The following is a 16791-nucleotide window of genomic DNA, read 5'->3' on the forward strand; positions in this document are numbered from 1 at the left end:
TTAGCATATAGTGGGTACTAAAATGTCTATTGAATTTAATTTTTTGAATTAGTATATTTATTTATTGAATTGAGCAAGCAATTTTTTTTTTTTTTTTTTTTTGCGATACACAGGCCTCTCACCGTTGTGGCCTCTCCCGTTGCGGAGCACAGGCTCCGGATGCGCAGGCTCAGCGGCCATGGCTCACGGGCCCAGCCGCTCTGCGGCATGTGGGATCCTCCCGGACCGGGGCGCGAACCCGTGTCCCCTGCATCGGCAGGTGGACTCTCAACCACTGCGCCACCAGGGAAGCCCAGCAAGCTATTTTTTAACTGTTCATTTGTTTCGTCCACACTGTGTATATTACACTGCTATTTTAATAAATCTGTTATCACTAAACAAGAAAGTCCAGGTGTGAAAAATTAGTTGACTCAGTTCTATTTATATGTATGTTTTAACCTTTGGAGGAGTTTTCAGTAATGTCTATATAGGAAAGCCTTTTTCTCTCCTACAGCTTCTTGTGTTCTCTCATACTTCTACTGTTTCTTGCTGTACATACTTCAATTCTAATTTATTGCTCCTGAGGTGTTAGTACTCACTAGTAAAGTTTCCTGTTTTCCCACTGTTCTTTTTTCCATTTCACCACAGCTAACAGCATTCTCAGCTCTCATGGTGTGCTTTGGGGGCACATTTATAAATGATAGTATGTCTTTACTTAGCTGAATGTTGCCTTTGGCATATAGGTGAAAACTGATGATGGGGCAGGTAAAAAGAGACAAGAATTTAAATTAATACCAAGTGAATGGTGTCAATCTATAGGGTTCCTAAGTAATAACTTAAGTCGACCCTGTCTTGAAACCTACCTAAGGTATAACTTTATTGTAAAGAAAGGGTAAATTCTTTCCCATTTATCAATTTTCAAAATAATGCAGTGGTCTCCTGTCAGTCTCTAAAAATGACTAACGAGTTCTTTTTGGTTTTTTTGTGTCATTGTGAACTCATGGATTTAAACATATTTAGAGTTTTCCAATCAATTGTAATTATCTTAAAAAATTTTTTAATTTTATATTGGGGTATAGTTGATTAACAATGTTGTGTTGGTTTCAGGTGTACAGCAAAGTGATTCAGTTATACGTATACATGTGTCTATTGTTTTTCAAGTTCTTTTCCCATTTAGGTTATTATAGTATATTGAGCAGAGTTCCCTGTGCTATACAGTAGGTCCTTGTTGGTTATGCAATTATTATCTTTGTTGATGCTCATTGTCCCTTTTGACCAGTGAGATTTTACTGAGGTTGGCTCCTAAGTGTGCTTTTGTAATACTTTTGTAAATATGAAACATCAAATTTATAGAAAAGTGAAAAAATAGTAAAAAGAACTCTTCCCATGCTTTACCCTGGATTTCCACTTTTCCTTTATAATTCCTTTTAGCATGACGATAAGTAGATATGACCCTAAATAATATTAGATATAGTATTGTTGCTTTCTGGCATGAAATTGTCCCAGATTCACCTATGTACTTCCCCTGCCCTGGCTTAGAATCAATTCTTTCTCAGTAGAGTCTTGGTTATTTTTAGTGGGAAATGGATTTTCAGGAGCACAGTCTAGGTGCTAGGGGGGTTACTCGTGCTGCTGAGTTGGTCATTATTTCTAGACTTTTTTAGTAAACACAACTATGAAATATTTTAAAGATATTTATTAGTACTTTTCAAAAAAATGAATGTTCTGGGAAACTGCTTCTTCCTTTTTTTAAAAAAAACTTATTTTTAGTGAGCAGTTGCAGAATGTGAGATTTTCAGGATTGCACATACTGGGTTATAACAAATACTGCATTCTCTTCTGTCCGATCGTAAACTCAGATCTAGGATGTAACTGTCTTGTTCACTGTAGTATACTTCATGTGTAGCAAATAAGCATACAACGGTTATTTGAATGAGTAAGGATTAAATTTGATAATGTAAATATTATGTAAAACCTTAATATTTTGGGCATTTAATAAATCGCTCTTCTTTTTTTTTTTTTTTGCGGTACGCGGGCCTCTTACTGTTGTGGCCTTCTCCCGTTGCGGAGCGCAGGCTCAGCGGCCATGGCTCACGGGCCTAACTGCTCCGCGGCATGTGGGATCTTCCCAGATCAGGGCTCGAACCCGTGTCCCCTGCATTGGCAGGCGGACTCTCAACCACTGCGCCACCAGGGAAGCCCAATAAATTGCTCTTTTTATGGCTTTATATTTTCTTTTTTATAAAGTTTATTTATTTATTTATTTTTGGCTGCATTGGGTCTTGTTGCTGCGCGTGGGGTTTCTCTACGTGCCTCAAGCGGGGGCTACTCTTCATTGTGGTGTGTGGGCTTCTTGTTGTGGAACACGGGCTCTAGGCACGCGGACTTCAGTAGTTGTGGCACGAGGGCTCAGTAGTTGTGGCTCACGGGCTCTAGAGCTCAGGCTCAGTAGCTGTGGCGCATGGGCTTAGCTGCTCCGTGGCATGTGGCATCTTCCCAGATCAGGGCTCGAACCCGTGTCCCCTGAGTTGGCAGGCGGATCCTTAACCACTGCACCACCAGGGAAGTCCCCATATTTTCTTAATTTGTTTAATTTCTAGTCTTAAAATAGCCTTCATTTTTACTTTTTTCCTCTTAATTTTTCATTACAGAATTGAAGAAGATGCCCCTGCTCCTTCTACCTCTACAGATAAAGTGGAGAGGTAAGATTATTTACATGGTGCAATTAGATTTATATCTGGAACATAGACTAAGAGGTATATAACTTGAGGGCAGTTTGTTTCATTATTTTCAATAGGTAACGAATAAGACTGAATGTTAAAGTACCTGTCTAAAGTATGGAGTCCTGACAATGATGTCGTCAGTTTTTTTTGTATTTGATTAAAATATTAGAATTGAAAAACTTGTTTAATTCTTCTTACTTAGTACCCAACATGCCTGGCAAATGCTAACTTATTTTTCTGTTGTTGTTGTGGCATGCAGGCTCAGTAGTTGTGGCTTGCGGGCTCTAGAGCACAGGCTCAGTAGCTGTGGCGCACAGGCTCAGTAGCTGTGGCGCACGGGCTCAGTTTCTCTGCAACATGTAGGATCTTCCCAGACCAGGGCTCGAACCCGTGTCCCCTGCGTTGGCAGGCGGATTCTTAACCACTGTGCCACCAAGGAAGTCCCTAACTTATTCTTTTCTTTAAAAATATTTTATTTCTTTATTTATTGGCTGTGTCGGATCTTAGTTGCAGTGCAGACCTCTCTCTAGTTGTGGTGCACAGGCTACTCTGTAGTTGTGGTGTGCGGGCTCTCTAGTTGTGGCACATGGGCTTATTTGCCTCACAGCATGTGGGATCTTAGTTCCCCGCCTGTGTCCCCTGCATTGGAAGGCAGATTCTTAACCACTGGACCAGCAGGAAAGTCCCTAACTTACTCTTTCTTTGAATACTTCTACTGATTTAGATCTCTGTTTTGTAAGGTTGCCATTTTCAATTTTGTTGTTATTCTGGTTGAAAGTTTTAAATTTTATATTGAGCTCACATGTACTTCCATGTAACTTCCCCATCTGGATGTGACCGTGGTTTTTAACCAGAGGTAAGCATAATAATTAATTAACTAGAAAGCTTATCCAAAAGGTAAATGCCTGGGTTGCCTTCCTAGAAATTTCATTTCTTAAGCTTTTAGTGTATGAGTGTTTTGGAAAAGCTTCCTGTTAAATCTTAAGCTCACTTAGGTTGAAAATTACTGTTCTAAATTCTGTTTAATCCCTTTTGCAAAATATCTGCACTTTTTAAGAGTCTTTAAGTTTTCATTTGTTTTATCATTTCACATTGTGGTCTTAAATTCCATTGTTATCTTGGTTATTTAAACCATGTCTTTTACAAATACTACCTACTGATTTGTGAGTCAGTCTCGTTTTGGGGTGGAAGGAGTACTGCTCAGGATTGGTCCTAAAAACATTCGTGTAACCTTTTTAGAGTCTTGGTATATACCATAGTATTAAATTTCTGGACTGAGAATAAGGTATAAATGTAGCTAGGCTACTTCACCCCTGGAACACTGCTGATATGTGATTATTAATATTCTAAGCATTGATGATCTTTTGAGGAGTATGATAATCTGATTCTGAGAGAAACTTGGAAGGATGGTTGGAAAAAACATGACTAGTCTCATAAATTTGTAACAGCTGATCTGAAATGGTTATTTAGTACTGCCTGGCAACTATAGCATGTTTCCCTGGCCAAGTTGTTCTCCCATTCTGCTGAGTAACTTCTTAATATTCAGTACCGTCACCTGTCTTCTTGCTCTTACTTGATGATTTTACTTTTTAAGAAAATTTGATTGGGGACTACCTGGTGGTGCAGTGGTTAAGAATCCACCTGCCAATGCAGTGGACACGGGTTCGAGCCCTGGTCCGGGAAAATCCCACATGCTGCGGAGCAACTAAGCCCATGTGCCACAACTACTGAGCCGGTGCTCTAGAGCCTATGAGCCACAACTGCTGAGCCTATGTGCCACAACTGTGGAAGCCCACGTGGCTGAGCCCACGCTCCGCAGCAAGAGGCCACTGCAATAAGAAGCCCATGCACCGCAACGAAGAAGTTGCCTGCGTGCAACTTCTGAGAAAGCCTGCATGCAGCAATGAAGACCCAATGTAGCCAAAAATAAATAAAATAAATATATATAAAACATTTGATTGTTCAGTAATAAGCAGTTAGGAAGAGGAGTTTCTTAATCTATCTTAAATCTGTACCCACACATTCTTTTCTTTCTTTATTTTTTCTTTTCTTTTTTATTTGTTTGCTCTCAGTCTTTGTTGCAGCCAGCGGGCTCCTTAGTTGCGGTACCCGAACTCTTAGTTGTGGTGAGATCTAGTTCCCTGACCAGGGATTGAACCCGGGCCCCCTGCATTGGCTGCACGGAGTCTTATCCACTGTGCCACCAGGGAAGTCCCACATTCTTCTGGATGTGGGTCCATGCTCTTATTCAGAGGTTCTGAAGGTGCAGTCTGTATGCCCCTGGGACCCCCAAGACCCTTTCAGAGATTCCGTAAGGTCAAAATTTTTCGTATTGGTAGACCGTTTGCCGTTTTTGCTGGTTGACATTGGCACTAATGGTGCAAAATCAATGGTGGGTAAACTTGCTGGACCTTTATTTAACAAAGGTCAAGGCAGTACAAGTAGTTCACTCCCAGTTTCACTTCTTTGCTTCCACGATGAAGCAATAGAAACTAATAAATTTATTCTCAGTCCTTCACTACATGGTTTTAGAATAATCTGTGTGACAAAATGGGAAATAGGAATGCTAATTCTGCACCCTGAAGTAGGTAGGTAAGATGGTTGTCTTTAAGAAAAGCATTTGTGTGACTGTTTGAATAAAGAATTAAATTTTGGGGGCTTCCCAGGTGGCACAGTGGTTGAGAGTCCGCCTGCCGATGCAGGGGACACGGGTTCATGCCCTGGTCTGAGAAGATCCCACATGCCGCGGAGCGGCTAGTCCCGTGAGCCATGGCCGCTGAGCCTGCGCGTCCGGAGCCTGTGCTCTGCAACGGGAGAGGCCACAACAGTGAGAGGCCCGCATACCGCAAAAAAAAAAAAAAAAAAAAAAAAAAATTAAATTTTTCATGGAATTCTAGATTTCAAAGGATGAACAACAGACTGATCACTCAGACTTGGGTATTTGGCAGACAGTTTCTCAAAAATTAATAAAGTGAGGCTGTCACTTTAAGGGAAGCAACTGAGAATATCTGTTGTCAGTGATAGAATTTGAGCTTTCAGATGAAAATAAATTAAAATCTTCGAAGTTGTATTGACTACCGTGAGCCTGTCTCATGTAGTCCCAATATTTCAAGACTCTTCTGATGAAATTGGTGGTGGTGGTTGTTTTTTATTGTGGTGTAAATGCATATAACATAAAATTTACCATCATAGGGACTTCCCTTATGGTCCAGTGGTTAAGAATCCGCTTCCTGATGCAGGGGACTCAGGTTCGATCCCTGGTCGGGGAACTAAGATCCCACATGCCACGGGGCAACGAAGTCCACGCGCTCTAGAGCCCACGCTCTGCAGCGAAGATCCTGCCTGCCACAACTAAGATCTGATGCGGCCTAATAAATAAATATTAAAAAAAATTACCATCATAACCGTTTTTAAGTGTACCGATCAGTAATGTTAAGTACATGTACGTTACTGTGGAGCCAGTCCCTTCTTGCAGAAGTGAAACTCTCCATCATCCATCTCCAGAACATTTTCATCTTCCCCAACTGAAACTCTACCCATTAAACAACGTCCCATCTCTTCCCCCAGCCCCTGGCAGCCACCATCCTACTTTCTGTCTCTGTGAATTTGACTACTCTAGGTACCTTTTATAAATGAAATCCTACATCGTTTGTCTTTTTATGACTGGCTTATTTAACTTAGCATAGTGTCTTCAGGGTTAATCCATGTTATAGCATCTGTCAGAGTTCTCTTTTTAAGGCCGAATAATATGCCATTGTATGTATAGACCACATTTCGTTTATCCATTCATCTGTCAGTGGATACTTGAGTTGATTCCTTTTGGCTATTGTGAATAATGCTGCTATGTATATGAGTGTACAAAATCATTCATGAATAGGAGATCTATTCAGAGTACAAGATAGAACAATGATTTTTATTTTATTTAAATAAATAAATTTATTTATTTTTTGTTGCATTGGGTCTTCATTGCTGCAGGGGCTTTCTCTAGTTGCAGTGAGTGGGGGCTTCTCTTCATTGCGGTGTGCAGGCTTCTCATTGCGGTGACTTCTCTTGTTGCAGAGCACAGGCTCTATGCGTGCGGGCTTCAGTAGTTGTGGCTCGCAGGCTCTAGAGTGCAGGCTCAGTAGTTGTGGCGCATGGACTTAGTTGCTCCGCGGCATGTGGGATCTTCCTGGACCAGGGCTCGTACCCCTGTCCCCTGCACTGGCAGGCGGATTCTTAACCACTGCACTATCAGGGAAGTCCCAGAACAATGATTTTTAATGTAGCAGTATGAAAAGTTCGTCAATACATTTTCAGATTCTGCATTGCAAATAACCTTTAAGGAACTACCACTCATTGAGTTTTGGTGTAGTATCAGAGAAGAAAATCCACAGCCATTTACAAGATTATTCAAGGGAATTCCCTGGTGGTGCAGTGGTTAGGACTCCACGCTTCTGCTGCCAGGGGTCTGGATTCGATCCCTGGTCAGGGAACTAAGATCCCACAAAAAAATTTAAAAAGGTTATTAAAGTACTCCCTTTTCCAAACAGGTATCAGTGTGAGGTCAGATATTTTATACTTCAATGAAAACAACAAATCCCAATGCGTTAAATGCAGAAAAATGAATATGAAAATCCAGCTTTTCTATTAAGCCAGACATTGAAGAGATTTGTAAAAATGTTCAGTAGTGCTTCTCACTAAATTTTTTATGTTTGGGAAATATAGTCATTTTTTCATAGAAGTCATGTTAACATGTAACATTTTAAAATATTTAAAATTTTTTTTAGTTTTAATTTCAATATGGTAAATACAAATAGATATTACTCACATCCAGAAAGGCTCTTCGAGGGCCTTCTGTAATTTGGTAGCGTAAAGAGTCTGGAGACCAAAAAGTTTGCGAGCCGTTGCTCTCCTTTAAAAATAATTAATTAATTAATTAATTTTTGTCTGCGTTGGGTCTTTGTTGCCGTGTGCGGGCTCCTCATTGCGGTGGCTTCTCTTGTTGCAGAGCACAGGCTCTAGGTGCGCAGGTTTTAGTAGTTGTGGCCCGTGGGCTCTAGAGCGCAGGCTCAGTAGCTGTGGCACATGGACTTAGTTGCTCTGCAGCATGTGGGATCTTCCCGGACCAGGGCTCGAACCCGTGTCCCCTGCATTGGCAGGTGGATTCTTAATCACTGCACCACCAGGGAAGTCCCCATTGCTTTTCTATATAAAGACCAACATTTCCACTTGTTCAGTGGATCCCATCCTCAGTCATCTACTCAAAAACAGAGCTCTGTTAGTTCTCTATCCAGCAGTACTACTCCATTCCTCTCCTATGAGCTTATTTGTACTGCATAGTCTTATTATTTGTATCGCATAGTCTTCCCTTGGTATTCATGGGGGATTGGTTCCAGGATACCCCTGCCCCCCGCCCCCAGTACCAAAATCTGTGTATTCTCAAGTCCCTTATATAAAATGTCATAGTATTTGCATATAACCGAACACATACTCCTATATACTTTAAATTGTCTCTAGATTACTTATACTACCTAGTACAACATAAATAGTTGTAAATATTATGAAAATGCTATGTAAATAGTTGGCCAGTATGCAGCAAATTCAAGTTTTGCTTTTTGGAGCTTTCTGGAATTACCACACACTGTACACCCCCCCCCCCCCGAGTATTTTTAATCTTTGGTTGAAGGGCAAACTGTATTCCTTTTTTTTTTAAAGAAGATGTTGGGAGTGGGAGTTTATTAATTAATTTATTTTTGGCTGCATTGGGCCTTCATTTCTGTGTGTGGGCTTTCTCTAGTTGTGGCAAGTGGGGGCCTCTCACTATCGTGGCCTCTCTTGTTGCAGAGCACAGGCTCCAGAGGCGCAGGCTCAGTAGTTGTGGTGCGCAGGCTCAGTAGTTGTGGTACACAGGCCTAGTTGCTCCGCGGCATGTGGGATCCTCCTAGACCAGGGCTCGAACCCGTGTCCCCTGCATTAGCAGGCAGATTCTCAACCATTGCGCCACCAGGGAAGCCCTGTATTCCTATTTTTAACCCTTCATTGATCCCCCACATCCCCTTCTACCTATTACTTCATTTCTGTTTCTTGGACAAGAAAACATGAAAGAGTTGTTGTTACTTTGTTTCTTTACTTCCCCTTTTTTATTTCCTGAACATTCTTCAAGTTTTTCTTTCACCATTCTAAAATGGTCTTGGGCTTCCCTGGTGGTGCAGTGGTTGAGAGTCCGCCTGCCGATGCAGGGGACACGGGTTCGTGCCCTGGTCTGGGAAGATCCCACATGCGGCGGAGCGGCTGGGCCTGTGAACCATGGCTGCTGAGCCTGCGCGTCCGCAGCCTGTGCTCTGCAGCGGGAGAGGCCACAACAGTGAGAGGCCTGCGTACCGCAAAAAAAAACAAAAAAAAAGTGGTTTTGCTTAATGGTCATTAATGCCATCTATATTATTCCTTAATCTAGTGATTAGTTAATCTTGTCAGTAACGTTTGATCCAGTGGATCACTTTCTTTACATGTCTTCATTTGGCTTCAGGGATACTATATTTTTTTCCCTTACTAGCTATTCTTTTTTCAGTAGGGGGAGTGACAAGGGCTTGTTCTTCCCCATTTCCCCTGCCTCTGATGTAGAAATGCTCTCAGGGCTCAGTCCTATGACTTCTTTATTAATAGTCACTCCCTAGGTAAATCTCCCCCAGTTTAGCTCAGGCCTGTGGCTTTAAGCGCATAACACCCCATTTGTATCTTTAGTCCTTACATGTTTCTTGAATCTCTTCCTTTGAATATCTTGGAGGTTCAGTAGGCATCTTACAATTAACATGTCCAAAACTAGATTACCCTGCCCCTCACCTGCTTTTTCCTCAGTTGACTATCTCAGTAAATGGCAGTGTTGTATAAATCTTGATCTAGATGGTCTAGATGATCTAGAGATCTAGATGGTCCCTGCCACTAACTCTGTTTTCACATCTGTAAAATGGAGATAAGTTACAGCCTTATGAAGTGGATACCAAGATTAAATGTAAATATAGGTATAATTATCACATGACACATAGTAAGTGTCCATTGTTATCACGGTTGCCCAGGCCAGAAAGCATTGGTTTTATCACTTTCATTCAAGAAATTATGTATCCAGTACGTTAGCAAATTCCAAAATAAGTATATTGAAAATCTAACCATTTCTACTATTTCCTCGGTCTTAGCCTAGATTCTTTCTAAGTAGTCTTCTCCTTCTATTATTATTATTATTGTTTTGAAGGTTTTTTTTTTTTTTTTTTGGGTTGTGCTGGGTCTGTGCGTAGGCTTTTTTCTAGTTGTGGCGAGTGGGGGCTGCTCTTCGTTGTGGTGCGTGGGCTTCTCATTGCAGTGGCTTTTCTTGTTGTGGGACACAGGCTGTAGGTGCACAGGCTTCAGTAGTTGTGGCTCATGGGCTCTAGAGCACAGGCTCGGTATTTGTGACACACGAGCTTAGTTGCTCTGCGGCAAGTGGAATCTTCCCGGACCAGGGCTTGAACCCGTGTCCGCTACATTGGCAGGTGGATTCTTAACAGCTGCGCCATCAGGGAAGTCCCCTAAACTGCACATTTTTGAAGTGAGCAATTTGATGAGCTTTTACATGTGTATATACCTGTAGACCAATATCATAAGATAAGGATATATTTATCATCTCAATTTCTTTATGCTCCTTTGTACTTCATTCCCTCTCCAGGCAACCACTAATCTACCTTCTGTTGCTGTAGATGAGTTTGCATTTTGTAGAATATTATCTAAATCGAATCATACTGTATGTACTTTTTTTTGGCATCTTTGATTCAGCATAATTAAGATTCATCCATGTTATGTGTTTCAACAGTTCATTCCGTTTTATTGATATTCCATATTGTGGATATATCACAGTTTATCCATTTGGGTTTCTAGTTTTTGGCTACTGTAGATAAAGCTGCTGTGAATATTTGTGTACGTGTCTTTATGGGCATATACTTTCATTTCTCTTGGGTTAATACCTAGGAATGGAATGGCTAGATATCATATGGTGGGTATATATCTAACTTTAAGAAACTCTCCAGCTGTTTTCTAAAGTGACTCTCCCATTTTACATTCCCGTCAGCAGAATATGAGAGTTCTAGTTGTTCTACATCTTTGCCAACACTTGATGTGGTCAGTCTTTACATTTTCACCATTCTAGTGGGAGTATAATAGTATCTCATTATGAGTTTAATTTGCATTTCTCAAATGACTGATGTTGTTGAGCGTCTTTTCATGTGCTTATTTACCATTCATATATCTTAGTAGTGAGTTTTTTTAGTGATAGGTAAGTGTGGGTTAGCTAAGCCTTGCCAGAGTAGTTCAGAGGTTTAAAGAAATTAAAGTATTATGGTTTAAATGTAGCAGGTATTCCAAAAATGTTGGTTCTAAAAGTATTTGACATTTGAAAAAAATCTTTCTCTTGCAGTCTGGATGTGGATAGTGAAGCTAAGAAACTATTGGGTTTAGGACAGAAACATCTGGTGATGGGGGATATTCCAGCAGCTGTCAATGCCTTCCAGGAAGCAGCTAGTCTTTTGTAAGTACTGTGTTTTGCTATGATGGGATATTGTGTTCCTAATAAAGTTGAATCATAAAAAGTTGTTTAATGGGATAAAAAGAATAAAGAGCAAGAGTTTAAGAAGATTTGATTATTTTTCATGTGTAAATTTATAACTATAAAACTTATGTATCACTGACCAGTTTCAGCCTTTGATTTTCCTGAGTTAAGGTAATTTGTTTTCTGTTCATCACTAACTAGCTTGTCCTGGTTTTGGTTCAGGGTCATATTTGTCCATTTTTCCCCACAACCCTTACTCCTTCTAGAACAGAGTCTTACTCCTGGATGTCTGCAATAATCTTTTCAGATTATTGGCCTCTGGCCTCTGGTCTCTTCATTATCACCTGAGTCTGAAGAGCTGAGGTTCTGGTATTCAGTGCTGTGCTAAGGGTAGGGCCCAGATTTCATCTGATGCTGAGTATTTAGGTATTTTTATATAAAAGTATGTGGTTATCTTAAAATGAAAATGTTAAAATCTAAGTTTTTAAGATTAAGCACATAGAAACACACTTCTTAGCTTATTCCTTATTCCTGGAAAGTTCAGTATTCTCACTGTCCTGCCATTAAGGGTATTTAGGAGGAAAATTTGAGATGCATTATCCTAATCTAGTAGACTACCCTTAAACATGACCTTCATCACAGTAGTTTCTTTGTTTAGTTGTACTGTTTACTCTCACTAATCTCTCAGGCTATTAGTTGGCCTGACTTAGCATGATTTCTGCCAAGCCTTTACCCCATGATAGCTGGTCTCCTTACTCCACATAAAGTACCTCCTCCTTACCATTTATCACACTTGTGATTTTTTTCCTCTTCTTCTTCCCTGTCTAGATATTAATAGTTTAAATTTGTATATATAGTGCTATCTGTATTTCTGAGCATTATTTTAAATGATTTTATATACATTAACTTAATTAGTGCTTGCAATATCTCTGACTGGTTCTTAACATTTCCATTTTACAGATGAGAAAACTGAGGTACTGTGAGATTAAGTAACTTGACTAAGGTTAAAAGTTAGAGGCAGGATTTGAACCTAGGCAGTCAGGCTCCAGAGAACATTCTCTTTAACTCTTTATCATCATGCCTTTCCATGGACCTTATTCATGCTTTGGGTCCCAGCCAAAGGCCCTCTAACTCTAACAATATTCTGGCCCGTATTGACCCCTATCTTATACCAGGAGAAACGCCTATTAATGTAATTTGGCTCTTAGATTATATAGTATAACTGTAGCAAATGGATGTCTTTTAGAGTATATATTATATTCTAATTATATAATGTATATTATATATCTAAATTTGTAATTATATACTATATAGATGAAGAACAGGCAACATTAATTCATTCATTCTTAAAGTCCCTTGGACCTTGACTTCAAAGCAAGAGGAGTGGAGCATTGGTTTCCTAGAAGGATGTGTTACAGAAGAAATGTCATTTTATAGCTAAAGAACTAGGGGAAGAAATTTTTAGATGTTAATTCAGATCTTAGCTGTTACTCTCTTTGTAGAGGTAAGAAGTATGGAGAGACAGCTAATGAATGTGGAGAAGCCTTCTTTTTCTATGGGAAATCGCTTTTGGAGTTGGCAAGGTATGTCTTTCAAGCCAAGTCTTTAAGGAATATGTTTTGTATCATAGTAGTCTTATTTAAAAACTTGCTTCTTTGTTTGCTAAGATTGTTTACTAGCTTTGAGATTTCACATGAGCTAAGTGGGACTGGTTTTACTGGGGGGGTTTAGAAGGAGCATGAAATATTGATGGAAGTTTTTTTTTGGCAGGGGGGGCATGCTGCGGGCTTGTGAGATATTAGTTCCCCAACCAGTGATTGAACTTGTGCCCCCAGCAGTGAAAGCGCGGAGTCCTAATCACTGGACCACCAGAGAATTCCCTTGATGGGAGTTTTGAAAGTCACCTGATACAAAGAGTAAAGTTATACTTAAATTTTGACTTTTGCAGTAATTAGAAGCAGAGGTCTTTCCATTAGTGAATAGTCAGTCAGTAATTTATCAAAGTCCAATTTAGAGAGAGAACCTTTGAAATCACTCTCAGCTAGCCCAAAACAGTCATCCATAAGAAGGACTGAATGAAGGACAATTTGAAAACACTGGCATGTGAAAATGTCTTAAGAGAAGACTCACAAGTAGTCTTAACTGTTGGAAAGTTGTGTATTTTCCACCAGAATTTATTAATCAGAATAAAATATATTGAGGGTACATAGAGGAGCAAATATTCTGTAATCTATTTAATCTCAGTTCTGCTAAGTTTTCTAATTTTGTAGAGCATTCTAAGGATTTGTCTTGAAAACCTTGCCAGAATGTTTTTGGCCATCTAGAGAAATGTAGGTGGATGAGAAGTTTGGGAAATATGGCCCTTTTGATAAGAGTCATCAGTGTTTTTTCAGGTGGCTGGATAAAAAGGGTATGTTTATTTCTTTCAGTGCTCTTACAGCCTTAATTTATATTAAAAGTTTTGATCATTGCATTTCTTTCATGAGTGCTTATAGTTTATATTCTCTGTACTTGCTTACTCTTCTGTTGCTTTTATAATACAGGACTACAGTTTCTGTCTTACAAAGACTGTTAGGTTCTAGCCATCATACCTTTAGTGCTTTCTCCTTTTGTTCTGCTAGAATGGAGAATGGTGTGTTGGGAAATGCCCTGGAAGGTGTGCATGTGGAAGAGGAGGAAGGAGAAAAAACAGAAGAAGAAACTCTGGTAGAAAATAATGATAACATAGATGGTATGTGGAGTTACATGGGACATTCAAGAGATGCGACGTTGATTTCTTGTGTACAAGTGATGGAAATAGGGCTCTCCTTATCCTGAATGGTCTCTCCTGGGGTGACACCTGCATCTGGTGGAGACTGCAGGGGAGGTGGCTGATTACTGAAACAGATAGCAGGCTTTTGTAAGGGGATAACTTAATTTCCCAAATAAGTCTGGTTATTTAAATGGATGTTTTAAGTATTAAAACAACCTTAAATATTTTTCTGATGTGAATTTTAAAAAGTCTTTACAGCTCAGTTATTTTAATGGCTGTGCTTTTGGAGCCCTTTTACATTTTTTTGTGTCTAAGAAAATTAAATGTTAATTTCTAATTTGAGTTTGGCTGCTAGAATTTTACATATCAGATGGAGGTCTATATAGTGTATAGAAGAGAATGTAAAGCTTGGCATCTCTTACCTAACTGATATCAGAATGCTCAAGTAAAATAATATCTAATTTAAGGAGCTTGGGTTTCTTTTGCAGTAAGTTGCTCTGCTAGCTGGGAGTTTCCCTTTGCTTTTCTCAAGGGGGCAGATAATTTGCAGGCCATCTGCTAAAACATAAGCCAGGCTGTTTGAGGGTTTAAAGGGAATGTATTTTTAGTTTCCATTTATGCCTTTATCATTAAACTCGAAGACATGTTTATGCTTCATGTTCTTTAACCATGTAGAGGAAGCAAGGGAAGAGTTGAGAGAACAGGTTTATGACGCCATGGGAGAAAAAGAAGCCAAAAAAACAGAAGACAAGTCTCTGGTAAAGCCTGAAACGGATAAAGAACAGGAAACTGATATGGAGAAGGGTGGAAGAGAAGATATGGATATAAGTGAGCCTGCAGGGGAACTACAGGAAAAAGTTGAATCAACTCCAGATCAGTTAACTGAAACCACTAAAGAGGGAAAAGGAACAGCAGCGCCAGAAGGACTGAATGAAGCTGAAGTCACTTCTAAGAAGGCAGAACGGGAAACACCAGATGCTGAGGAAGGAAAATCAGTTTCTGGAACTGACGTCCAAGAAGAGTTCAGAGAAAAAGGAGGTCAGGGAGAAGTAATTGCGAGCATAGAGGAGAAACCAAAAGAAGCTTCAGAAGAGCAACCTGTTGTGACTCTAGAAGAGCAGGGCACTGCAGTGGAGATAGAAGCAGTCAAGCCAGTGGATGTGGGTGGGGATGAGCCAAAGGAGCAGGTAGCTGTCCCTGCAAGTGAGCCAGGAAAGGCTGTTCTTGAGCAGTTGGTAGGGCAAGAATTGCCTCCTGCTGAAGAGTCACCAGAGGTGACAGCACAGGCTGCAGAGGCCTCGGCTGCAGAAGCTGGATCAGAAGTCTCCGAGAAGCCTGGGCAGGAGGAGCCAGTTCTCCCTAAGGATGGTGCAGTCAATGGACTATCAGCTGCAGGGGATCACACTCCCAATGAACCGAAGACTAATGCAGAAGGACGGACAGAAACAAAAGATGGCTCAGGACTAGAGGAGAAGGTCAGGGCAGAATTGGTTCCTAGCCAGGAGGAGACTAAGCTGTCTATAGAAGAGTCTGAGGCAGCTGGAGATGGGGTTGAGACTAAGGTAGCCCAGGGGGCTACTGAGAAATCCCCTGAAGACAAAGTTAAGATAGCTGCTAATGAAGAAACACAAGACAAAGAAGAACAGATGAAAGAGGGTGAAGGTAACCGGGACATGCAAGAGCTGCAGTGGGTGGAGTACATTCTGGATTTGACTCACTAATCATGGGTAAAAGTCAGCCTTCCATTCAGGATTTTCCGTCTGCCTTTAATCCGGATTAGGAAAGGGCTGAGTGAAAATGGGGTTAGTTTAAGAAGGTGGTGATAAGTTGAGCAAGTTAAAGCAAGTCTTCTTTAGCTGGCTTATAAACTAACGCTTTACTAACTGCAAAATAGGCCTTTCTGTGATATCTGAGACTTGGCTAGCTATCAGTAACTTGTACCATACTAGCCAATAAAGGTGGGTGGGAAGTGGGGTAGATAGGGAAATAGTGGGCTAGGCTGGCAGAGAATGCTGAATGGATGTTCACTTGCATGCCTCTTGATTTTTAAATTTACTGTTCACTTGGTTCCTTTTTCTCTGCTTTAGGAATCAGGATTAGAGCAGTAGAATCCACTGAATTGATACACTTAAGCAGGCATGCCATTTATATGAAGGCAGTTAACCCTTGAATGTTCTATCGCCAGAGTGGAAGAACTCTGGTAATCTTTACTTTTAGTCTTCAGTAAGTGTTTAGAGGCTTATTCACATTAGTTAAATTAGCCCCCTCCAAAGATAACAGAAAACCTAACCGTTAAGCCCTCTTGCTGCTTTCCCCCCTCATTTCATGCTTGCTTTGGCTGCTAAACTGAATTTTTTGTTACTTAGAACATTATAAAGTGTGAATGCTTTATATAGTATTATTGGTCTAATTGTGATTCAGTTTCATTAAGATGTATAAGCCTCTAATTACCAACTCCATAACTGGCACGTCTGACTTGAGTTATACTATCATTTGAGGATTCTACTGTCCATAAGATTTATCTAATGTTATTAATAACCATAGGTATATTCTAATTAATCATTATTACACATATATATTACTTATATAATTGACAGACTACTTCGAGTTCTCTTAAGTTTTAGATGTTCAAAGACCCATTATCAATATGTGTAGCTGACTCTGGTAAACTTCCTTCTACCTATGTGCAGGTCCCTGTACTCCAGCCAGCACAGGCATGGTAACCAGTAGTGAATTGGCTAAATGGTAGAACCATTGGGCTACTTATTGGGCTTTAGGAGATA

The 16791-nt window shown here is 40.2% G+C and overlaps 1 protein-coding gene across 2 annotated transcripts in view; it reads left to right on the top strand.

The window, feature by feature from the left end:
- NASP (nuclear autoantigenic sperm protein) overlaps positions 1–16791 on the top strand; it is a 35184-nt gene that overhangs the window by 11850 nt on the left and 6543 nt on the right. Inside the window, exons 2-6 of one of the 2 annotated variants that reach the window (XM_067725964.1) lie at positions 2631–2681; positions 11125–11235; positions 12759–12839; positions 13878–13987; positions 14684–15670. In XM_067725964.1, coding sequence (XP_067582065.1) covers positions 2631–2681; positions 11125–11235; positions 12759–12839; positions 13878–13987; positions 14684–15670 — 1340 coding nt within the window. The remainder of the gene's footprint in view (positions 1–2630; positions 2682–11124; positions 11236–12758; positions 12840–13877; positions 13988–14683; positions 15671–16791) is intronic. The other variant, XM_067725965.1, reaches the window with a different exon arrangement.

The sequence above is a fragment of the Pseudorca crassidens genome, chromosome 2 (genome assembly GCF_039906515.1).
Source record: "Pseudorca crassidens isolate mPseCra1 chromosome 2, mPseCra1.hap1, whole genome shotgun sequence".
Taxonomy (NCBI): domain Eukaryota; kingdom Metazoa; phylum Chordata; class Mammalia; order Artiodactyla; family Delphinidae; genus Pseudorca; species Pseudorca crassidens.